A 25,643-nucleotide genomic window follows, 5' to 3' on the forward strand; every position below is an offset into this window, starting at 1 on the left:
GTTTTCCTCAGTTTCCGGCCGTCCGGCGTTTTTTTTTTTCTTCTCCACACTGGCACCACTTTAACGAATCCTCTCTTCCGTGTGGCTCGTCAAAGCAGGATTCTCCCGGCGATAGGCGGTTTGCCGAAAGGAAGCGTGCTGCTGCACCCATCGTGGCCAGTGCATCGTGACTAATGAGTGAGAAAAGAAATTAAACGCCCGAGCCCCACCCGGGTTCGTCTGTGTGTGTCTGAGTGTCTGAGTGTGTGTGTGTGCGTGGTGTGCAGAAAGTTGCTGCGGCTGCCGGCCACCAGGGGGCCACCGGCCTTCCTTCCAACCGGACCGATGGGCCCACTTCCGAGCGTAATGGATTTACGGCTTCCCATCTTGTGGTTGCTGCTGGCAGCAGGTACGTGCTTGATGCTTGGGTTCCCTTCAAATCCAGTTCAGGGTTCGGTTTTTCCTTGATTTTCCCGCCCCACGAAACACAAATGGAAATTTCATTCCCGCTCCGAGCTGCCATATTAACAATGTTGCACAATCGGCGCTGGGAGCTTTCGAGAAGCAACGCAGTCCAGGGTTCCGCCCGACGCTAGGAAAAGCAACAAAGGACAAAGAAAGTTATGAGTGCAGCCACGCGGTGCCGCTGGAAGTTATGTTTGAAAGTTTGAACAGGTATTAAGCCGAAGGTTCGAGCATCGGATTCCGCTCATCGCCGACTCCGTTCCTGATCACAACAAAACTGGGGCGAACTGCTAATGATACACTTTACGACGATGAGCCTGAAAGACGCGTCCTGGGAATCGTGCAAAGAAAACGAACTAAGTTCCTGGTTCGGTGTAAAACGACTTAATTCCACCGTCCGTGGTTGCGTTATCGCCCAAATCGAGCCCTAACGATCGTTCCGCAGTAGCACCGAGCCCTCCAAGGAGCTCCTTCCGGTGGCCGGGACCGGTTTGCTGCATTACGGTACGGTACGGTGGCCACGCGAGTGCAACAATTGCAATTGCACACGTCAGGTGTGAGAACATCGCTCCCTAATTGCTTCGAGATTGTATCGAGACACGGCACGGCTGACCTTTCGGTTGCATCTTCACCGAACACCCACTCTCCTCCTCTCTTCCAACCCCTTTCTGTGGCCTTGATTGCTGGGCGAGGATGCACCAGCAAACCAGATTCAGGACGATTACATTGCCGTAAACTTACTGCCTCGCGTCACGGAGCACGCTGTTCAACTGGATCTCCCGGAGCGTGTCTTACCGTGTTCACTCGAGCGAAAACGATAACACATTATGCACTACGCTGCACGCTGCGGAAGGACGCAGTGCCTTTAAGACACAGCACCGCAGCCGTCGGACCGGCCACTCGAGACCCGAATCGTTAGATTAAAGAATTTAATCAACCTCATCAACCTTACCGAAATGGGACCATTAGTTCCAAGCACCAGCATCGGCGTCCCCTGGGAGGGACGAAGGATGGGCCAAAGAAACCCGAACCCGGCGGACACTATCGGTGCAGCACCGAGCACCATCCGAGAGAACCGTTAGTTTTAATTTCTCTGATACGCCCCGTGTAATTAACAATCTGTGCAGGTTGTTAGCCATTGCTGTTTTCGCTGCCGCCCCGGACCTTTCACGGTGTATCGACGGGCGCATTTGAGGGGACCATCAAAAGGCGCTGAATTAACTCGCCAAACTCGCCCTGGCCGGGCAGATTTCCGACCGACCGACCGGGTCGGAAGAAAGAAGAAAACAAGAGCACCAGGGAATCCTCCGCAAAAACCACACCCTGGCTGCACCTGGTCCGGTGTCCGGTGACTTGAAAACCGCAGAACCAGGCAGAGGAGAGGCGCCAGCGGCCCCCGCCGCAGGGCACACATTCTCCAAACGCCAGCCGGTGCGCTGCTGCACGAAGCTGCTTGGCTGCTGTTGGGTTCCGGTAAATGATGCCACAAAACCACCCACAAAAGATCAACTAACCGGCGGTGGGAAGGGACCGGAACGGGAGCTCGTTTCTTGGGGCGCCCCTTTGGTTATGTTGGTGAAAGCTTCTTTCATCCTCGAAAGGACGAAGCAACGTACAAAAAAAAGAGCAGAGCGCTACGCCACCGTGTCCAAAGTGCACCCAGGGAGGGGCGCAAAATTAAATTGAATTATATAAATTTAGCAAACAAGCGAGCAGAAAATGCTTTATACGGTTCGCCGGCCGATGCTACGGTGAGCACGGAATGCTCGAAGGGTTTCGCACCATGCACGCCGGCTGCGGGCGACTTCCGGGACGGGAATGGTAAACAAAAAGTTTTCTACTTCTCGGAAAGCGTGCGTGGCCAAATAGTCGCTTCTTCAACAAATCAATTTTAGTAATACACTTTGCCAGGCCAGGCCCTGTCGGAGTGACAGAAACGGTTCCGTCACTCGAAGGTAAAGGTTTGTGAAAAACTGTTGACCTTACTGAGAGAGATTCTCGTCTCGAAGCGCCCCCGAAAGGACGTTCAGCACATATGCCTCGTGACACGGATGCCCATTTTCGGTCTTATCGTCCGCGTTGGCCCCGTTGGTGGAACAAGAAAACAGCAAATTAAGTAATAATCTCGCCACGAAAATGCCACTAATCCAGTGTCGTCCCGGAAGAGCTTCAATCCGGTCCATCCCCGCCGGTTAGCGGCGTCATCAGCGGCGGCTGCTGCTGCTGCTGCCACTCCAACGGCAGCCGTTTATCGGCGTCAAAATGCCGTGTCATTACCGTGCGTCCTTACAAACCATTATCCTTCGCGCGACCGAGCATAATCGGCTCGGCGGCACTCGGCGTTCGCGGTCACCGCCGTTGAATTGCATCGGCGCCCGAAATCGCTCTTTGCCGGCCGTTTATTTTTAGCATGTGGCCATCTTGCCCGCGCGGCGAACATAAATGTTGCCCACGAGCCGGCCGTGGCGGCCGATGAAAAAGATGAAGCCACTTTCGTCAAAGATACCGAGGGCCACCGATCGGCACCGATGGGCGTTGCCAGCCGAAAGAAACCGGCCCGGGGCGGGAGGATGAAAAAGCTGGCAATAAAAATAACATAAAATAGACAGATCGCGAGCAAAAACAAATAACAATAAAACCAGATGGTGTACCACGGCCCGGGCCAGGCTGACTTATTTTGCTTTTCTTGCTAAACATCGGGAAACACTCCCCACCCGGGGGTAAACCGGGACACCCGTGTGTAGAATTACCTCCCTCCGACATCGGTAGGCGTCGTTTTTATTTTGCTCCTTTTTTCCCGCATGGTGCACAAAAATATGTTCCCGTTTCCGTGAGCGATCGGAACGGAAAGCAAAACAAACGGAGCCGCCAACGCTAACAAACAGGGGCAACAGGGGTATTGGAGATAAAAATAGTACGCTCCGCTCCACCACGGGGCCGAGGTCGATTGCGTGAATCGCTTGCATTAGTTGACGCTCGTCTAGTGCAACTGCATCGATGATAGCGATGGCGGCCACTCACCGTAATAGCCGGCGGTGCAAAGTGAAGCAATATTAATTTGCTCAAACCCAAAGGAAGCAACCGACGTAGAAAGTGTTACCCAACGCGGGTGCAACTTCATCACTAAAGTAGCATTACGAGAGTGGAGTACGCATTCCGCAAGCATTCCGGCACCGGTTTATGATGTTGACAACGGCTCCGTTGGCATTGGTTTCCTCAGTGACTGTGTGTGTGTGACCGCCTTTTAGCCCGTTCCGTTTTCCGACCGCACAACCGCACGGAATACGTGGGCCACCAGGCGCCTCCATCATCGGCGTGAGGCGCCTCCATCAGGAGCGCGAAAAGTGGAACGCGATCGTAAAAAGCATTCGCCGCGCGAAAACAGTCGCACTTGGGAGGGCCTAGCCCAAACTTTGCGCTGCAAATCAGTGTTGCCAAGCGAAAGCGCCCATCCAGCCACAAAGCTCAGCGCACCGGACTCGGAACCGGATGGGGAACGTCCGGTTCCGACCGGACGACAGTTTCGGAAATGGGGACGGATTAACAGAAATGGAAACGATTCCATTTTCCGCAACGCCAAACAGCACGACCACTCCGCCCGCTGCCCCGCGGGTGCCCCCGGTCAGCCAGGGGTCAGCCTGTGACGAAACGATGCCGTGGCCACGAGCCGCCCGCTATCACCACGCACCCGGTGACCGCACAGGGACCGGACGCAAAACATCGTCGTCCGGCGCGAACGACATCACTATTTGCTACGTTTTGTTGACGAATGTCACTACACGGCACGGCGACGGATAAGTACACAATCCTACCGCGCGACAGCGACGTTTGCTTCCGGGCTCAGGCCCCGAACGACGGACTGTCGGGCCCGGGCCGGGATTGTGCGTTGGTTTCCGGTCGTACACGGCGCGGCGCCGTCACCGGCACCGGCCACCGGCTGAGTGCAGTTCTGTGCAAATCTAGTTTATTTTGTACAATTTGTTGCCAACCGCCGACCGCGGGCACTCCGGGTACGAGCGAGTGGCGGTGGCCCGGGGAACATTTGTCTAATGCACGGCTAATAGGGAAGCTCCCGGATTAGTTGCGCATGGCAGAGCTCCTGCAATTTAAGCTCTGAGCGCAGTGCCATCACTAATGGCTGCAGCAGTGACTGGAACGGTGCATAAAATAGATTGAAAAGTATGTTTTAAGCGTAAACTTTGAAGATCCCGAAAGACATGTTTTCGCAGCATTGATTGAAGCAATAAAATAACTTTGAGCCAGTTCAGCATACCAATCGTCCCCTGTTCCAGTTTTCCTCAACACATACAAAGGCATAAAGGTGACGCAAAAAACGCTAATTGCACACCGAAGCGATGCTTTATGCTGTACGGCCAAATGGCGTGGCCGTGGTCCGAAAGTCCATTTATTCTTCCTCGAGCGCGAAAGTTATCCTCCGTGGTGCAATTAATCTTTGCAAATTGCAGCATCCGTGCCGTGCATCCGTGTTCCTCTCGGTCTGGCCATAGAGATCACGAAGGACTTGTGGCGGCGGCGGCGGCGGTGGTGGTGGTTGGTGACACTAAATTTTGCACTCTGTCAAAAATCTTCCTGCACTCCCGTTTAATATGACGTAAATGAACCAAGAACGACCCCGGGCTGCCAGTGGAGCATCTTAATAGTGGGCCGATGACATTTATCGTCGCCTAACGATGGATGTTCCGTTACATGATGGCACTTGCGGAGGGGCTTGCGGTTCATTTGTATGAATTATGACAATTTTATCGATCTGTTCCTCTCTTTTTGGTTCCCTATCCTATTATGGGGGGCCAAAAATGTCGACAGCGATCATTTTATGTAGACCGATGGTTAAATATGCCAGAGTAGTTCCGAAAACTTTAGAAGTGCGAATTTGGCGTCGCAAACAATGAGCGTGGAAGACCTCCAAAAACGTTCCAGCTCACTGTACTGCAAACACTTTTGGACGATGATGACACCCAAACACAGTAACAAATCGCGGATCAGAAGGATGTGGCTCAAGAAGCGATCTCCCTTCGTTTGAAGGCTCTGGGAAAAATCCAGAAGATCGCAAAACGGATTCCACGTGGGTCAGCAAGAAAACCGGTACGTGAAGTACTGTTCGCCAAGCCTAAAAGGGAAAGTGGATTCATTTTAAGAATCCTAATCGTGAAAAATGTAGGATATGTCCCGAAGCCGTCCATGAGTTATCAGCTGTACGACCAAATCATCATGGACATACTATAAAACAATGCTCTGTGTTTGGTGAGATGCGAAGGGATTGCTCAACTATGAGCTACTCAAACCTGGTGACGCTTCTTACGACCACAAATGGCCACAATAGCTACTTAAATTATCAGTCACCAATAATTACATCAAACATATTGATACAGCGTTTGAAATCCCAGAGTTAAAACTAAGAATTCTCTTTGCATTCTATCTTTCAGAGCTCACAGTGGGACTGCGAAACGTCCGGGTCACGGTGCCCACCTCCGTCCGGAAGGGTGACCCGGTGCATCTGTACTGCGAGTACGAGCTCGAGGACAACGAGCGGCTCTACTCCATCAAGTGGTACAAAGGCAAACGGGAGTTCTACCGGTACACTCCGCAGGTGCACCCAGCGGTACAGGTGTTTAGCACCGCCAGCGGCATCGACGTAGAGGTAAGGTCACTCTTTAAGCCTTCACCATTCGCACACATCGCCAAAGGCTGCTTTCACCAAAAACACCAACTTCCCGGAAACTTTTTCCCCCGATGGTCCGCGCGCCCGCCATTCGAATTCGGTACGTTCTTCGCGGACGGCAAAATAAAAGACCCGACGAGTGATCGCTTTACGGGCAGATTTCCCAGGAGTTCATTCAAATTATCTAGTCCTTTTCGCTGCTCCTTTGCTGCCGGCAGCTCCCGGCCCGGATTCCGGGAAGAGATTCTTGGGAACGGATTTTTTGTGCAACCCCAACAGTCAAATCCTGTACCTCACCCGGGCCGAGCAAAAAGCGGGATTGAGAAATAAAATTTATGCATATAATAGTTCAGCGATCGGTGTGCTTGACATAACCTTTTAAAGAATATTATTTTCCACCGGTCTCGGGCGGTTCCTTTTCGGGCACGGTCGGCCAGTAATGGCATGATAACTTCTTCTGGCCATCGAATCCGGCCAGAGCTCCCGTGCTGCGATCTGTGTTTTTTTTGTCCCCGCACAGTAGAAGCACTTTTTCACGCCCGTCCGTCCGGCTCGGGATTCCGAACGGGGGCTATTACTTGCAACCCGCACAACCCGAAGCTGGCCATGCATGCGCGTCGCTGGGGCGCTTGCAGAACTTTTGAACTTTACACTCATAAATCTGGTAAGCCTGTGTATGGTGGGATTTTGTGCCGGTCGGTGCCGGCCACCGACCACCATCCGAAAACATGTTGCACCACCCGCGCGCGCTGCCGGAATGGAATTACATCGTTTTACACGCCATTTTACGGGCGCCGGGCATCGAGAGATAGCGCAAAAAGTTGTTGCCGGGGGGGGAGGGAGTGCAGCGGGGCTCGGTTGGCCCCTGCTGAAAGTTGTTTTACTTATTTTTTCCACTATCCGAGCGACCAACACTACTTCGACGATCGAATGAATACTATGCTCCAGTGATTTGTACGGTTTGGGGGCAATTTATTAATCCGTTTGTTTTGTTTTGGTACAATCTACCAAATGATGCCACACCATAAATCCGGGCGGTGCCCGGGTGGTGGGCCAGCGGGCGGTACCGGGTGGTGTTGTTAGGCACTTTTGCTGCTCGCAACTTCCCGACGCCGGATGAGCTGGTGAAATTAGCGAACAACTTTGAGGTCGGTTGTGATTTGTAACTTTGGCCAACTCGCCAGACAAAATCGTGGCCGGCAAAGTTATGCTCGAGGTCGTTGTAACAACAAATAGCACCGCCCACCGTAGGGGCCAATAAATTGTTTGTCCGTTTCACGCCGACGATATTGAATTACTCCATTATTCAACGGAATCGTTGCGCTGATGAAATGCGCGCCACGCGGACCAAGTCCGACATCCGGTGGGTGACGTCCCCGGGTGATGGTGATGGGAAACTCTGTTTTCCACTCACTCGATCGCTCGGTTTGCGACACAAACACAAAAAATAAATAAATAAATTCGAGTTCCTTTCTGGCAGCCTCGAGCCAAGGGATCGAAAGCTAAAAAAAATGAAAGGCCACGGAAGGCGTCCGTAAAAAGTAAAGACTCCCCGAAAGGACCCTCCGCAGGCCGGCGGCACGATGACAAGTGGAGAAAAACTGCCACACTGCCGGGCTCGGGTGGTGGCCGGGCCGGAGGGACGAAAAGAAAAGTCACACCGAAAAAGGAAAAGTCCCACCACGGGCGAAGGAAATTGTTTTTTTTTCCCCGTCGTGCCGTGGGCCCGGCCCAGGCGTAGAGGCCCCCCCGGTGCCTTTTTCTTTCTCACGGCCCGAGCTAGGAAGGAAGAGGAAAAAAGAAACACGAGTGTATGTGTCGCCGTGAAAAAGCTTAAGGGAGCAATTAAATATTCTTGTTCCTCTGTTTTCTCGTTTTATCTTTGTTTTTTTTTTGGTTCACGTCGTCCGCTGGCGTGCGATCCGTTGCGTTACTGGTTCCCGGCGCAGCACCATTAGTTGGCCGCTTTCGGTAAGCGAGCGAGCGAGCGAGAGAGAATGTGAAGCGAAGCCATGAAAAAAAAAACACAGGAAACAGCAGATCGCAAGAAGCGAAACAACGACAGCGAGAGAAATGGGCGCAAAAAAGGCCGCTTCCTTCCAGTGAACGAAGCGAAACAAATTTGATTAATGATACGCGAGCCCAAAGACACGGCCCGTGGCGTGGAGGAAAATGGCATCCAACACACAACAACAGCCGGAAAAGGGCGAGCGGAAAAACGTATGAAAATCGGCCTCGGGAACGGAATGCTGGCAGCAGTATCATCATCATGTCCTTCAACGGGACACTGGCCACCGTCCGACCGTTCGGAGAGGCACCGTTTGCCGCCGTCCTCGGATAAGAATGGCCGTGGACCAGAGCGGCACCAGAAAAAGTAAAATAAAAATACTAACCTCCGGAGTCACAATAACGCAAGCGTGGCCCCGCAACCGTTCGGGATGAGATTCATTTGCGCACAGCAGCAGCTTCCACTCCGGGTGTGTCCGCGCCGGCACGCGGATACGCATGAGTGCGGTTTGCAGATGAAATGACATAAGTAGACACTTGAAGGATTAGAAGCGCGTCAGGAGTCTGTACATTCGGCTAGGCGAGAGCAAACAGAAAAGAAACAGCCTCTTTCAGTCCTCGTGACACGCAAGTGTCGGTGTATGACAAGTGTGCAATTAAAGCCCGAACCCTTCGTTATGTTACGGATACTCGTGCTGAAATCATTCGAACGCCCTTAATAAGCTACTTACGTGCCAATAGTAAGTGGCAAGAACGCAAAAGATTTATGTGTATGATATGATGAATAATTCTCTCCAAGTTAACGGAGTAAAAGTATCGATATTTATCTTGCATAAGTCGTACTTTAATTTACTTCATCAAGGATACAACAAGAGTTTTGAAGATAATTATTCTTCAAAACGCAAATAAACTAAGTTTGAAACATGGGGATCGACTCAAGCCGACGAACGCAGAGGAAGGCTGAACTCAATATCTATGGAGCAACAGCCATATTAAATTTAAACCGAAAGGCGAATGCGCATATTGGACAGTAGAGAGTCACAAATTGCGCCGGGGTGTTTATGTTGAACAGCGCGGACCTCCGATTTATGTTGCCGTAGCACCATGTCGATTATTTTTACATTTTTTACCGAAACATTACAGCGATGCTACGGAATTCTCGAGCGTTTCACATGTTCTGAACTTATCCGATAACTTTTTCATTCATCATAGTAGCCTTGACAGTCTTTTGCACAGTTCCTCGGAGTACCGATAGCCAGTGCGTTGTCAAAGGTCTCAGCAACATTGCCTCAGTCCCATTCAGGCTATTCGAATTTTCGTCTTTTTTTGGAGATTTTACAATTCTGTTCCAAGACACTGTTGCACGCGATCCACTCACAGACTTGCATGATACCTGCAGTTCTGATTCTTCCTGTTGGTGTCAAACGTTCACTTGCAGTTGGGATCTTACTTACTACAAACTTCTTGATTTCAGTCTGCATGCACGGCTTGCTTGCTGATGCTGACATCCAGTGGTTGTAATTTCGATGTGAGGCCTCCTGAGATAGCTCTAACATGCTCGAAGTCGCGTTGCATGCATTTCTGAGCACATTTTGCATCGACAACAATTCGAACTTGTCGAAAACAATCCTTTTACTATTGACAGTTTCGCTAAGACTTTGCTTCTTTTAATCTAAGAATTACTAACTGCCCTTGTATAAGTCGCAAGTGAATTTTCAGTACCGAAAAAATGGAAACAAATTGTGTTTAAAACATGGTAAACCTATTTGAAAAAATGCCGATGAAAGTTGCCTGATATAGTGCAACGATAGCCTTTTAGAACAGTGCTGGCGGAGCTTAGAAGTCCTGATGTTCTGTAAAAAGGAAAAAAATGTTCATTTAGTGTAAACTTCAAAGTGTGGGATTATTTCGTTCAAAATGTTCAACAAACAATCTAGAGGTAACACATTAGCACGTGAGGTGAACGCGGACACCGTCAGGTCTCTGGGCTCTGGGCAGCCTTCTAAGCGACGCGATTCCCGCGAGGCCCTGGTTCAACAAAAACTAATTCCACCCAATCGCTCGCCAATCGAACTGTCCCAATCAAAATGGCGGTCGGCTAGAGCTGGGGCTCGCAGATACCGAAATTTTGCAACCGACCACCGCCACCCCACCTCGCCCCACCCCCCGGTGACCCAGTTCCACTAATCCCAATTCGGGAATGTCATTTCGTTCGGCCGCCCGCAGTGCATGCGGGTGCCGGCGGCTCTCGCGCACTCACCGCAAAACCCATAAATCTCGGCCCCGGCCACAAATCAATCTTCGGCGCTTCGTGGGCCCGGGGATTGCGGCGACACTGGACTGCATTTCAGCCGCTCACCGCATCCTGTCACGTCACCGGGTCCACTACTTCCGACGGCGCGAAAACCGCGGTCAGCGGGCCGCGGTGCTGGAAGCTAATGAAAATTCAAATCACCTATCGCCGGCCCGGAGCCCAGGGTGACGAGGCACACACACACACACACGTGGAGTGAGAGAGAGAGCCAACCACAGCCGACGGATGTCGGACTACCAATCAAATTCACACACAGACCCCCCCGGGCGGGCACTTTCGGTGGTCTTCCTTGCGTCACTGTTTGGTTTTATGGATGCTCCGGTGCCTCCGCCACCGGAACTAGTTCTCCTCGTGCGCGTCTCCCCGCACGTCTGCGACAAAATGGAAGCAAAACAGCCTGTCCGCCCGCAAAACATGGCCGAAGTGGCGAACGGAATTGAGATTGTTTACGATTGTTTGGCTATCCCGTTTTTTTTTTGTGTTTTGCCGCTCGTCTTCACGGGGGAAGCTAGTTTTTACCACATCCCTGTTGGCGGCGTGTTACTCTCCGTCACTCGCGCTAGTCCGTGCGTGAGGACTGTGCTGCGCAGTTGCCAGTAGCGATGGAAGCGCTTTGCTTATCGCACGCCAGCGACGTCCTGAAATCAAGAAATCACCAATTGGTTTGGTCGAAGAGATGACGAGCCGGAGCCGCCTCTACCGTGACACGGGACCACTTTGCACGACGGACTGGAACCAGGACTTTTATTGTGGGGTGCCTTGTTTTTGCAGCTCACTTTTGGCCGAACGACGGACATGGATTCAAGGAGCGAGGAACACACTCTGGGTGAGTTGGTTGCTGCGGGGAGCAATTGACGGTGACGATGACGTGACGCTAGGCGATAGCGACCCACCACCAGAGGGCGCTCCGTTACGCTCTGTTTACGGTTGCGTGAAACATTTGGCGCTGTCTCCCATAAAGCCAGCGCCAGCCGACCGAGAGGGCCATCGAGAGGGCGCCAAAAAATGACTGAATGTGTCCTCGCGGTGCCGATGATCTGGGGTCCTGGGAAAGAAGCGAAAAAACAACACACAAACGATTCCAGGCCGCATTGCGTGAGCGTAACGCCACATAGATCAACTTCGACGACGTCGCCGCCCGGCGGTCCTGTGTTCGGTTTTTTGCCGTGGGGCCCTCGCCAATCGCGGCTCGGAACGTCCCGCTTGGGTCCCGCGTGGCCATCACGGGACTAACTAGATCACTGGGCACGGTGGCCACCATCCCGGTGCTCGGAGTCGGATGAGCGATTTTGTCGCTCCTTGCCCTCTTCGATTGGTTCACCGCATCTACCGCGCGCTGCTTCGGAGAACGGGGAATTACGAAGACCGAAAAAATCCGGGGACCCTATCTACCAGATCGGAGGGAGGGCCGGATGTGTGACCGGCGGGCGACTCGGCGAACGGTGGCGGATCTTCGCGGCCGAAAATCGGACCGCTCTCGGAGACAAACAGAGAGCCGCAAAGTAGATAAGAAATAAACTGCCAGTATTTTCGTTCCTCCACACACCGTGTGCGCAGAGTGTGGTGCCCCACTCCCACACACCACCCCCCGCTTCGTTCCAGGCTTTCCGGTCGATAAACAACGTCGATAACGGCCGCCCAGGATCCGAGCACCAAATTGGAATGTTTTCATAGGAACGCGCTGCGCTCTGGCCACCGATCGTCGTCGTGAGAAGCCCGACTTCTCACGTTGGGACCCGGGACCGGGAACGGGAAATGGGGGGAGACCGAAGTTTGGGTCATTTTTTTACGGCCACCGGTGGCCGGGAAAGCCACCGAGGGAGGAAGCGAAACGGAACCGTTTCGACACCGGAAAAACTCGGTCCCCGCTCGAACGAATGAAGATTTAGTGGTACGGAGCACTGCGGCGCACGGTAGTTAGGGTTGGACGGGGTGGAAAATATGACCCAATCGACCGCCCGTGGCCGTGCTGGTGGTTGGCCACTCCGATGGCCCCCCCTTTGGGGCGATGAAAATCGGGGCCGCTTTCATAAATCTGCCCCCGGGAAGCGATTAGTAGAGTCCGCCCGGCCGCAATATGGCCGCCCCGAAAGGAACGCAGGTTAATGCGTGAGATCCACGCGGCAACCGGCGGGAAAGGAGCGGATAGTTAGCCGCTAAGCTACCGGCCGGTTGGTGTGTGTGTGTCGTTAGCTGCCTATTACGATACCATCGCACTCGAAATTTGTCCCCGGGACCGGGCGCGCTGTGAAGGGATCAGCGCGTGTTAAGCCGGCCACTAAACAGGACATCGGTGTGGCCAATCGGCATCGAGCTGCATTCGCGTGGCGCGAGCGCAAGCGAACCATAAATTATGCCTCCTCATAATCCCCGAAACAAGCGCGCGAAGATTTATCCTTGCTCCGTATTTGTTTTTCGGGGTTTCGAAGTTGAAAATCATCATTTGCCGGCGGTGGGTCGAATTTATGGGTGGCAAATAAATTGCGCCTTCCGCCGTAATTGGTAGTTAATCATCGCCCGGGCGTGTGCCATTGATTTTCGTCCATTCCTTTCGGCCCGGCACGATGGTGTAGATTCGTTTCATCGACATCATTGACGCACGCTGTCTATCCATTCTATCCTCATTTGGCAAGTATCGGCTTTGGAAGGAACCGCCCCGGAAATGGCACATTAAACCGATTGCGCTCATTGTCGACACGCCAAAGGTACCGGGCTGAGCCAGAAGCTAGGGCTGCCAGGATGATAAATGTCACATCCGGCGGTGGCTTGGTGGATAGATTATTGCATCATTCTCCCGGCCGGCTATGATGACGGCAGTCGCCGTCGTTTGACGAGTCAGCAGCCATTTTTCTTTCCCGCGCGCGTCAAATTACCGATACCGATATTGTTTCTGCAAACTCGTCCAAAATGGTTTTTGGTTTCGACACCCGAGTTTTTCTTTCCATTCTTTATGCTGCGTATGGAAAACTGACCGAGCAGGAGGCACGGAAAACCACGGACGAAAAAAGAAAGTAATAAACGGAATAACACGTGGCTAAACGAACGCCTAAGCGAACGGTGCGTTAGGTGATTGATAGTCGGGGATTTGCTTTTTCTCGGGCTTCTCGGGCTCGGCACGGCACCGTCCTGACAGCTAATCAACAGCTGTGCGCGCCGGAGCTCTCGTCCAGGCCTTGGGGAGTGAGGCCGCCGTGAAATGAACGGACAGCAGAATTTTTTTCCGAACTCCCTGTGTCCCTAGCGGGTGGGTTAGAACTTGTGGGTGGGGTTGTCACGAACTCAGTTTCAGTTTTCGCAAACCGAGCCGAGCTTATTGACGCCAAGCCGAAGCCAATTTCTTTCGGTCCGACGTTGGCTTTTTGCGTCCAGTCAGCCTTCAAGGAGCCGCTGCCCGAGATGGATGTACTAATGTCCTGTGCGTGCGTGCGTGCGTGTGTGCTTGTTACTTATTCCCTCGGCCGCGGCAGAGTTTTTCACCGATTTCGTTTGCTCATCTCATTTTCTTCCTTTCAGCGGTCCCTGTCGAACGAGAGCCACGTCGTCCTGAAGGCGGTCGAGACGAACAACTCGGGCAAGTACAGCTGCGAAGTATCGGCCGATGCGCCCTCGTTCCACACGATCATCGTCTCCGGGGACATGGAAGTCGTAGGTACGTATCGGGGGAAGGGCTGCAACGATGGCGGCGAGGGTGTGTTCGGGGTAATTATACGTGAACATCGGGGGCAATCGGGCGAGCGGAAATCGCGGCCCTCGGTCGGCCCAATGGGGCTGACGCGCGCGTGTTCTACACCCGATGTCTGATGTAGCCATTTTGCGCCAAGGCAGGAACAACCAGTGCTCCGTCAAGTACTCTCCAAATGAACCTCGGTTCTATGGAAAATCTTCAAACCATGTGCCAATGTCTGTCTAGATTACCTTCAAAATGAATAAGCATCCGCTGGGCGATAGATAGGCTCAAGAACTTTGTTGTAACTTTGTATTTATTGAGTACGATGTACGTTGCTCCCCGTTGTTTCGAGGATATTAAAAACTTGTTTAATAAGTGTACAACCAGAGCAGGCGATAAAAAACACATTTGTTATTATGAAATGTTGAAATGATAAAATGTTTCTGGGGACGGAAATAGCTCTAGGAGTTTTGCTAAAGATCCTGGGTTTTCTTGGATCCTGGCTCTTGGTTGAAGCTGTATTAGAGTGTCCTTAGTGAGCATTAAGCAGATGAGCACTTTGTTGGCTGTGGGAGCTTCATTGACAGATCAGCAAACATATTACGAAACCCGACCAACCGATTCGAACGACCAAGGTTCATATATGACAATCTTAATGATCCTCAGAACGTCTATCGCTCAAGGAACAATTTCCAAATTTCAATATCGCCGATCGAGTGCCCAAGAATCGAGAACTATCAACAAAGTAGCAGCCAATCCAACCGGATCGCTCGTCCATCACGCAATGATTGTTGAAAATAAAGCGCCTTGCGGGATTACTTTGAACGAATTGGTCCCTAAACATGGACCGAGCATCCGGACCGGTGGTCGTGGTCGTGACAAAGAAAACATTTCTCCATCTTCCACCGTACAGCGATCCACGTGAATTGTAATTTTATCTAGCGTTATTTATTACCCTGCGGCCACGTCACGAGCCATCGCGTTTATTCGCTTTCTTTCGACGACATTTTAAAGCCAACGGTCGCGGCGGTTGGGTGAAGCGACGAGAGCGATGGGAATAAAAAATAAAAACACCAAATCCTGGCATCGTATTATGATGAAACTTTTCGAGTGCGTTTCGAAAATATGATTGGCAAGCTCGGTGTCGCGGTGCTCGCACCGTGCTCGGGCCACTAACGAACGGAACGTAAGCGAAGCGGAACAATAATTTCCATCCACGGCCCCCGAGACGAAGAGAGAGAGAGAGCGAGGGTAGCTGGTGCCATTCAACAGTAACAGCGCGGCATGCAGCATAAGAAATGTGGCGGCTTAAGAAGGGGCCGAGGGCTTCGCAGCGTACAATTTAATGTTGTCAATAAAAAAATATTAGATTTTGATCTCTCGCTCGCCCTATTGATGCTTACGTTTGCTGCTACTTTTCGCCCGCTTCCGGGCGCGGTCTCCCTGGTTCTGGCTGAAAGAATGTTGTCCCCATCGGTGGGGGACAAACGAGGCCCTTCTCCTTCTAGCCCGTAGCCAACGTGATCCTTGCCACGGCAACGCACGGCCACTGTTCGCGTCGCTTCGCAGTGCCATCGATGGTTCGATGATTTTTTATTGAATATTACCGCTGGCAGCTGAAGGCGATAAAAATTGTACCGAGGGACAGAGAGGAAGGGAGACCACGGCCGCTTCCTGGGGCCGATTGTTTGCCCCCTCTGCGGTGCCCTTCAGCGCGCACGGCTCTAATCTCGCCGGAGCAGTACGGTTCGTGTCCGGTACTGATTTTTGAGCTTCTCGTTATGAAACGCGACCGTGCCCGATACCCAACGGAGCGGAACGGGGCCATCGGTGACCGCATAAATATCGGCATAGTCAGGCGCATCGATGGCGGTGGCCGCTGTGTTACGCTGCCAGCAGGACCATTGTCACGGTGCCAAGTAGGGTGATCACAGCTATTTGCAATGATTTGAAGTTTCCCAACGAGTCCAACGATTGAAACGCCGAAAAGAATGTTGCAATGAGAAAGCTTAACTAGTGAGCATTTAAATAAACGCCGCCTGGATTCGCATCAGTAAGCAATCATCTACTTCCAATCATCGACCATCGAAATAACCAGTGGCTCGGCTTTCTTTCGCCAACATCCCTGTTTAATTAGAACCGCTTCCGATTGCGGACGAAGGTTTAATAAAACAATTTATGACCGAGCAAGTGCACTGGCCGCACACCGAGTGATCACCGAGTTGGCCGCTAAATGAAAACAAATCACATATTCCATTACAAATCCCCCGTATCATTTCGCATCCCATTAACGGTCGGGTAATAGGATTACACACCGCCCCCGGCACGCAGTTGGACCCCAATCGTCCTCCCAACTTGGGTATGTGCTTGGGTACTGCTTAGCGGTGCACTGATTGCACAGTAATCAGATGCAGCAAATGTGCCCGAATGCGATTCCGTCGCGTCGGTCGGGGAGCTGCATTAAATGTTTGTGCTTTTGCATCTAAAATGTATTATCGTCCACAACGATCCAGCACTCGAAGTGCTGGATCCGGAGTGTATTAAGCAGAGAGGGAGAGCAAGATACAAATGGCAGCAAATGGTAACCGGGCTTCGAACGCACGAACTGGTTTACGAAGCGCTTACGCTTGCAATCGGTGAAAAGCCTTATTTAATTACATATTAATTACATCAGTCAGTCCGGGGGGCCCATTGCTCCGTGTCAGCTGGCGTGCAGCTTTCAACATCGGGCATCGGGGCCAGCAGCACCGAAGAAGCACCGACCGACAGAGGCTGGTCCATTTTCTCACCATTCGGCACACCAACCCGGCTGCGGCGTGCTGCATTATGCATTAGTTGTAAAATCTTACTAATCATCACGATACACGATCACCGCAAGTGCTTCGTCTCCCGGGCACCGAGCCAGATACAGAAAGAGAGAGAGAGAGAGAGAGACGGAGAGAGTGAGCGACTCGAATTAATGATCTCCGACCGGTGCGCCTCCGATGGAGGCGCCTGGTGCCTGGTGGCACCGAACCGAATTTCGAAATGCACGAATGCCATCAACAGGGCGACCGGGGTCTGCAATTTCACGATAAATCACGGCAACGACGACGACGATGCCAACGAGGCACATCAAGAGCGCATCAATAAATCTAATGAACTCGGTCGGGTGGCCCGCCGGTCGCCGGACTGTGTGTCCCAAAGTCCCGGCGAGTGTCGCATCGAGGTGTCGATGCAATAATGGCGTGTCCCAGAGGAACGGACCAGGCCAGGAACGACCATTACGAGCCCGGAAACGGGGCCACACCCTGCTCCGTTCGCCCGTAATCTTGGTGGGAAATAATTTTTCACTGCACATTCACGCCACACGACTGCCGACCCGATCGGCAGCTTACGGTGGCCACAGGGAGAGAGAGAGAGCCCCCCAGAGAACCGGTGACCGTCGTTAGTCGTCAGCAGCAGCAGCAGCAGCAGCAGCATAATAAGTATTCAATCATCGCCTCTCGGACCCAGCACACAACCGAAGCAGCCGGCAAGGGGCCTTACAAATGGAATTTCGCCATGATGTCGGCAATAATGATCGAGTTTCGTGTCAAAACCGAGCAGGACCCGTAGTGCCGCGGGGGCCGAGATGCAAAGCAGGGCTAATGTTTTATGCACTTCGGTACCAAGCGTGTCTCCGGAAAGGGTCCACAGCTGGTGAAGCTGCGAGAAAAGCAGCTTCCGGTGTGGATCGTTCGGACGGTTCAAACACGGTTATGCTCACCTGTCCAGCACACATCGTCTCTCTCTCTTTCTCGCTCTCACTTTCATGTTTAACCTCGTTTTTCCCTCTTCCACACTCTTTCATGTCGCGCACCATCATCACGGATCGGCACGGATTTGGATCAATCGGTACGGTCAACAACAAACAACGCACGCCCGCCCTCCCCCCAGAGCCACCCCGGGAGCAGCCCTCGGTGACGGGGCTTCAGGCACGGTACCGGCCGGGCGACATCCTGCGGGCCAACTGCACCTCGCATAACTCCAAGCCGGCGGCAAATTTGACGTGGACGATTAATGATGCACCGGTAAGATTTATCGCCTCAACCAAGGGGCTGGGCCGTAAGGACAAAGAATAAGCTCGATTTTACTTTAAATCCCACCACCCCCCGGGGGGGGACACGTCCACCGGTTCCTGTCGCATTACGCATTCTTTCCAGCTTTTTTGCGTGTATTTTTCAAATCCAAACAGCGTGGCTGATAGGCCAAAATGAATTTATTTTCGGTGAAGCACGCCGAACGCGAGACAGTTCGATCCGTCCTGTGTCGACGACGGATGATGGAACGCATACCGACGGGGAATCGGAGGAAACCGTAATTCTTTTACAAGAAACGAGAAGGAAAATGGACAAAAAAACAACCTCCCAGAAGCCATCGGAGATCATTGGCACCGCGGTGCCATTTGCGTCACCACCATCACCGTTGCATTGCCAACGGTCGGTCCTAAACAAACCACCCGAATGAATTAGATTTCCGGATTTGTCACACACAAAACCGGAAGTGGGAAAAACGGAATTCAAAATACCCCGCACACACACACGTACACAGGGTGTCTTGCGGAGCGAAGTTTGTGCGAAGGAAATCCCATCAACGCTCCGGCTCCGGTCGGCGTGGCGGTGTGTGGTTTCGCTGGGTTCCGGTGGCCAGAGTCGAGTCTCTCGGTTCGGTGGCTTCTTCCTGGCCGGACGGTCTCGGGGCAGCAAACAAGCAAAGCCGCGCGGTACGGGATTTAAAAACCTATTTAAACCATAATTGAATTTACACTTCTCAATCGCGAGGATAATTTCACGCCCGAGTGGCGGCGGCCCTAGGATGTCCCAGGCTTCCGCTGTCGTGTCCGCGGGGAAGGACGTGTCCCGCAGCACCGATCCGAGATCAAAGCAGGGCAGTGAATGCGGCAAATTAAATCTTCAACTTGATTGAAGGTTGATTTGAAGGTGCCAACGAGCGCGGCGCGAAACCGAAGTTTACGTCGCTTGCGGGCTCCAGAAAACCCAACAACCTCTCCACCCTCGCCGTGGCACTCCTTTCTGTATTGCGGCGCGGCAACTGGGGCTGGCGGAGTAAGCAAGGGAATTGTTGTCATAATAGAAACTCTTATCATCGCAAGCCCGGCCGGTGTTATTGTGAAACATTCGAAATTATGCTCCCATTGTTCGGCACCACCCAGTCTTATCTCTTTCGGCAAACTTTTGAGCCACCTCCGTCCACAAATCGGGGGCGCCCACGGATCGGACCCCTTTTATGGTTGGATTGTTTTCGCCGGGAACGATGGCCGGTGGCCATTATTCTCGTCGCGTCGAGGATTTGTTTCCGAACAGTTTTTCGCCCATTGTCCGCACAGGTGGAAGGGTCGCGCAGGAGACAGCAGTAGGGAAAGTTTCCCCACGCGGCTTGGGGTTTGGGGGACACAATTTATTAAAAACATTTTTTCGTCTTTTCCCTCCCACAGATCCCACCACAGTACGCCAAGCTGTACCGGCCGGTGAAGGACAGCTTCAGCGGCCTGGAGTCGTCGATGCTCGGTCTGTACATTATGGTGTCGCACGACCACTTCCTGAAGGGCAAACTGAAGGTAATTATTCATCCACAGACACAGAGAGACAGGGAGAGAGCGAGAGACCGTAGCTCCTGTACGTCCGCTAGCCTCGAAGGGTGCCAGAAGGCAACTCACGACTTCTGCTACCAATGCCAATCTCACAGTCACCGGAATTCGAAGGAGATTTCGAAGGATGGACAGTATGCACCGTAAAGCGCACACACACACACACAGCGACACAGAGCTGGCATTGCAATTGGCCTCCAGCAACACCGGACCGGAGCGCAAATGGTGGAATTTATTCCACACGAAGTGAAAACTTTGGTGGAATCGGAATTGTTGTGAACGTCAGTCAGGTCGGACGGTTTTTCGTCACGCTGCAAGGTGAAACTTTTCTCATCTCGATGCAAAATAATTTCCCGTCCACCCATTACCCCGGAACAAATAGATTGATGGGTTTCCGCTAGTTCCGGTGGGGCCGCGAACATTTGGAAAATCTGCGCACGGCAGAAAGAGAACGAATGCAGCGCCAACTACGCCAACGCGTAATGCGTTGTGTGAAAGGATTAGCTCCGCTGCCGTGGCAGAGAGAGAAAAAAAAGAGAGAAAGAGATACGACCCAAAACATGGTACAACATCCGGGACCTTTCGCCAGATTTATGGAAAACATACTGGACATGTCAAAACGGGCTGCAAACTGATTACGGATATTCGCCATCCATTCGCTGCGAGGCAGCGGATTTCCCGGACATTTTCCCCATTCCCGCGACCACGGCAAGGCAATGTTTTTGTTTACTCCTGTGACAATACACCCGTCGGTCGCCTCCGTCGAGAGGAAAAGTTTAATTAAATAATTATAAATTTCCGATTCCGTTACCGATGGCCCAACTCCTCGAGCACGGAGCAACATGCAAATACGAACACACACAGACACGAGAAAGAGTCCCAGGACAGGATTACGGGAAGCAACCAGCGAAGGCGAAGACAGTAGCCCCAGAGGGGCTCATTAGAATATAGATTTTATTCGATTGTTTCTTTGCCGACCGGAAGCTGGGTCGACAGAAAAACGCCGAAATCGGAACCCTCCGCCGGAAGTCCTTGCCCGGCGGAACAATAACGGTTTGGTGAATATTTTACCACACAAACCGCACACAAACCCGAACCACAAACTCGATTATCTGCTGTGTGGGTATTACAAGAAGAGCAAAGTCCGCAAAATCATCCCCGAAACGCTCCGTGGAGCTGTGTTTTATGCTGATGAAAACACGACGTGACGTTAATTAAAAGTTTAATTGATCGTCGGCGGTACAATAGTTTTGACACCAATCTTTTCGTCGACCATTCTGTCTTACGTTGTGAGACTGGTTGACGGTTTTTCTCTCTTTGGAAGTGTAAGAGAGCACGGATTTTGATTATTTTATGTAAATTTCCTTATCAGTGTCGCTCTGTGTGTGTGTGTGTGTGATGTCTTCATAAATGTAATGAAGATGGGATTTCGTTGGGTTGAATGAGCTGTTCGGAGAAAAAAGTAAACCAACAACATAATTCGGCGGTCCTGGCTGGCGGTGTTCGTCAGAAAGGAAAGAATAAATCGAACAAGAAGGAAGAACACGGTCGACCACGGTGGAACCCAACCGGGGGGCGGTGGCTGCCGGGCGGAAGATAATTAATGACATTAATTTTGGTCTCTTTACTTGGCGACTTCCGACGCCACTCACTCAGCTGCGGTGTGCGGCGTCGATACACCAGATCTACCACGAGAGCGTCGAGCAGCAGATACCGGAGGACCGGCCCCGGATACTGGCGACCGGGGTGTCGGCCAGTGGCCACAGCATCAACCTCGACCACGGGACGGTCCATGAGAACGAGCTGACGGATCAGAGCGACGCCTATCTGACGATGCACGGTTACAAAGGTGAGTATGTCACGGGGGGAAGGCGATGGTTGGGTTGCTTTTCTCGACAAGAGAAGATTCAAGAGAAAGTTCACTGAACGGGCGAGTCAAGTTGGAACCGTTTGATTGAAAAGTAGACTGGGAAGCTATTTGACCCACTAAACTTTATACTATTGTGTTTAAGCACAAATTAACATAAAGTTACTTCATCGGAATAAATAAACGTTTTAAATAATTGCAATACCAGTATGCTGGGTGTGTTAAAAACTACCCGAAGTTCATTAGCTACGATTGGAGTACTACTACTTAATGCAATTAATATTCTTCAATTAAGTATCTGCCCGCCCGCCGGACCAATAAACGATAGCTTTTCATGGGTTCTATTGGTTAAACACTCCAAATCAAATAATAATCAAATCAAAGATGTTGAAATGATCGTTTTCGGTCGTATTAATGGGGGTGATTTACCACGCTCCGGTCCTGGATCGAAAGCAATCTAACGGTGCTGACGTCGCCCCGTCACAATCGAAACACAATTTCAAACGGTAAAAGCCCAGCAGAAAATTAACAATTGGCTGATGATTCAGTAGTTTTGCTGGAAATAAATTACGTTTGAAACGGACCAAGCGATATCGAAACGGAACCTTGTCACCACAAAACGGAAGTAATATTGGGCGCCCTACGAGCGATTAAATTTGATTGGAATATCACCAACCTGGCAGGACGGAGCAGCAGCATGGAGGGCGCACAGAATGGTGTGTGCACTTGCGCGAGCTATTTATTAGAGCCATCTGAGACAGTACGGTCCCCCGGGAGGATTATTGGCTCCCCGGTTGACAGTGTGCACTGCGTTGCACATACGATTACTTTTCAATCATGGTTAGCTTCCGGTGGCACCAGCGGACCAACGGAAGCTGCTGGTGAGGAAAATTACATTTCAAGACCTCGCTCGTCAGCCACTCACTTCTGGGCCTGGGCGACAAGCAGCGACAAGTTCGTAAGTAATTGCGCTCATACGCACCACGACTTCCGGCTCCGGCTCATGACAAAGGCAAGGAATTATGGTGACCCCCTCCTGCCGCGAGTGGGAGCGTGATATTGGTGGAAGATTGTCATTTTCTCCCACGGGTCGGCCACCATATTACACGCCACAAACCTGAGAGCTTTGCGAAATGCGGGGGAGCTAGCTAAAAGGGCCCGCCTCGTGCGCGTATAAATCATTGCGCAAAATGGATTCGCTTTCACCCACGTTTGTGTATGTCTGTGTGTGCTCGTGGCGCTGGTTGCATGTTTTTGTGGGGCTACCCTTCCGATGGTGTTTCGAAACATTTAACAAACTCCCCACCGCGGACGAGCCTCGGGTAGCGCAACACATGCAGAATGCTTCAGTTCCCCCGGAACACCCACCAACCACAGTTCTTCATTTCGTCCTTCACCGAACAAAACCGCTGCCAAAGCCGTTACGGCTACGGCGAGGAAGTGGTTCGCCCAAAAACTGAAGGCGTGAGATTGAGGTTATTGTGCGATGGTGCGGACGTGTGAGAAATGGCCACGATAATTCATATCTTCCCACCACATCCTCCACAACAACCCTCCCCGGGCCCAGAACACACCCACGCACGGTGGCCACGATGCAAATATAAATTTGTCCCAAGGAATTCCAGCAACCCCTTCCCAGCCCGTGGAATTTGTGCGCGCCCGAATCCGGTAACTTCCAATACGCGACGAAAGTTAGCCCAACGCCCGGCGTTCGTGCAGGAATCGGGCACACCGATGGCGGGGTGCCGGGGGGGTCGGATGCAGGAGAGCGAGTTACAATGTTTCGTGCATTGTTTCATGCACCCAGCATGCTCCGAGGACCGAGAAAGACGCCATTTTTCTATCGCCGTTTTTGGGATTGTATGTTCCTCTGGCTTCCGGGCGGTGTCCGTTCGGTATGGCTAAGAATGCAAAGGATGAATGCACGGTAGTTCGCCGGGCCAGCGGGGGGAGGGTGGGTGGTCCAGCCGGCGTGTAAAAACATTGTAGCATGCAGCACGCTTCGAAACCTTAGTCAATTTACAGATCTCCAGACGACTCGAGCGGTCCACAAACAAACACCGGGCCAGTGGGGAGTCTCACGAGCTCATAAATTGTGTGCTGCTGCCCCCGCAGGACCAGTAACCGGAGATCCGGTGGCCTGTGTGTGTGTGTGTGAGTGGGCACTTTTATCATATTTCTCAAACCACCAGGCCTCCGGAATCCGATCCCGGGTATTCCCCGTCCGTTGGTGCCTTTCTATATATTTGCTTTTTTCTTGTTTCGCCCGGGCTCCGGCTCCGGCCCTGGTTTCGGCCCGGAGGGTCCAGTCAAAAGTGCCAGACGAGTTGAAGATGACAGGAATGTTTTATGAAGGGGACAACCAGCAAACAGCACTTCCAGTATCGCCCACCACCCGAGAGTCTGTTCTGCTCCAATAACGCACGAAGCTGGAGCAACTGCAAATAGTGTGTCGTGTGTGTGCGTTTTTGTCTCAGGATGTAGCAAAAAGTCACACCAGGACTCCACCAGGAACGCAGTCGGTGCCGAAGCACGGCAATGAAGTGTCCCCGCAGGGCCTCGAATAGAGCTGCTGTCGGTAGCACTTTACATCGCTACCAATCATATGCCGTCGTCGGATGTGAACCGGAGAGTGCACGCGGCCACCGGTCACTGGCACTGGCCGGTACCTAAGGGCCCCGCCAAGGCGGTCCCAGTCGGTCGGTCCGGTTCTAGCAAATTTCCCCAAGCTCCCACATCTTGACCGCTTGGTCGCTTCACTCAGTCCCCGAAGGAGCGAGGATTTTTCCTCTGCCATAATACATTATAGCAACTTCCTGTGCGGGCTGCTTTGATGTGTAGCCGGTCCTGGCTGGGCTGGGCGTAGGCCACGACGCAGCCCTTCGGTTGCTCGGGGAAACAGCGGCTACTGTGATCTGTGGGTGCTCGCAGGAGTGTTGGCGCATGTGTTTTCTGTGGCTCGCTCCTCACTGGGGACTGGGAAGCCGAACTGCTGCTGGACGTCCCGTGCGGCACATGGGATCGATGAACGCAGAACGGAGCTTTAATCCGTTCGAGTCTTGAGGAGTTGTTTTGTGTCCATTTCTGATGTTATTTTTAATAACTTTGAATTTAATCTTTAAACAGACGCATCTTATTTCGATCGATCGTCGGTTAGAAGTTGCAGCTTCCGAGCTTCGGGATTATTATAAATTGCTTTGCTGGTGAACTGTTTTAGTGAAACAAAAGTCAAGATATCAATATTCAATTGCAACCCTCTAACCTTAGAAGACCTCGATTTGTCCCAGCGACGCCTATGTTACGCCCTCTTTGAAACCAACGCAACCCTATGAACTACATTTAACTACAAATCGGTATCTTCGAAGCAGTGCACGCCTTTCACTATATCCCTAGCCAAGAAATGCATTCGGCAACTGTTTAAGGACGCTCCATGCTATCAATCCATGAATTGGTTGCCGGTTAGCTTGCGTACTACGCAATATTGGAACCTATGAATATTGGAACTTGGAACTTAAATAAGTAAAAAAATAATAAGCTACACTTATAAGTAATATATGTAACGTTATTAAACCGACAGACGGAGAAAAAAAAACCGTGGAGCGATCAGCACATTCTAGAGCCCAATAAGATGGATTCTTTTATCCGTTCAATGGTCGCTCTTTTCCTACATCTTCTTAATTTAAAAGTATAATACTAATTCCAATCAAATGTTTATCATTTTCGGTGGGGTCTTAACGCTCTTCAAAGCACTAAAACAATTCGTCGTTTTCTTTCCACCCTCAACACACCACAGCGGATAACTCGTCGCCCCTGTCGTCGTCGTCCGGCACCCTTCAGATCGACTCGTACGTCAAGGTGTGCTGGATCACGTTCTACATCTGTATCATCTGCACGGTGATGGTGTACTCGATACGCTACCTGATGGTCACCTGACCCCAGCGGGACGCCAAGACCGGCGGCAGCGGGCCCGGAACGTCGGCCAACGTATCCGTGGCCGAGGGCACGACGGTGGAGCTGGAAGTGACGCCAACCGGC

The 25,643-nt window shown here is 51.9% G+C and overlaps 1 protein-coding gene across 1 annotated transcript; it reads left to right on the plus strand.

The window, feature by feature from the left end:
* The first annotated feature begins 324 nt into the window (after window positions 1-324).
* On the plus strand, window positions 325-25,643 carry LOC128273467 (uncharacterized). The gene is made up of 7 exons (XM_053011435.1): window positions 325-388; window positions 5,889-6,103; window positions 13,959-14,094; window positions 18,031-18,164; window positions 19,589-19,711; window positions 21,398-21,590; window positions 25,402-25,643. Exons 1-7 carry the CDS (start codon window positions 325-327, stop codon window positions 25,539-25,541), a joined length of 1,005 nt encoding a protein of 334 aa, XP_052867395.1. The 3' UTR covers window positions 25,542-25,643.

The sequence above is a fragment of the Anopheles cruzii genome, chromosome 3, assembly GCF_943734635.1.
Source record: "Anopheles cruzii chromosome 3, idAnoCruzAS_RS32_06, whole genome shotgun sequence".
Classification (NCBI taxonomy): domain Eukaryota; kingdom Metazoa; phylum Arthropoda; class Insecta; order Diptera; family Culicidae; genus Anopheles; species Anopheles cruzii.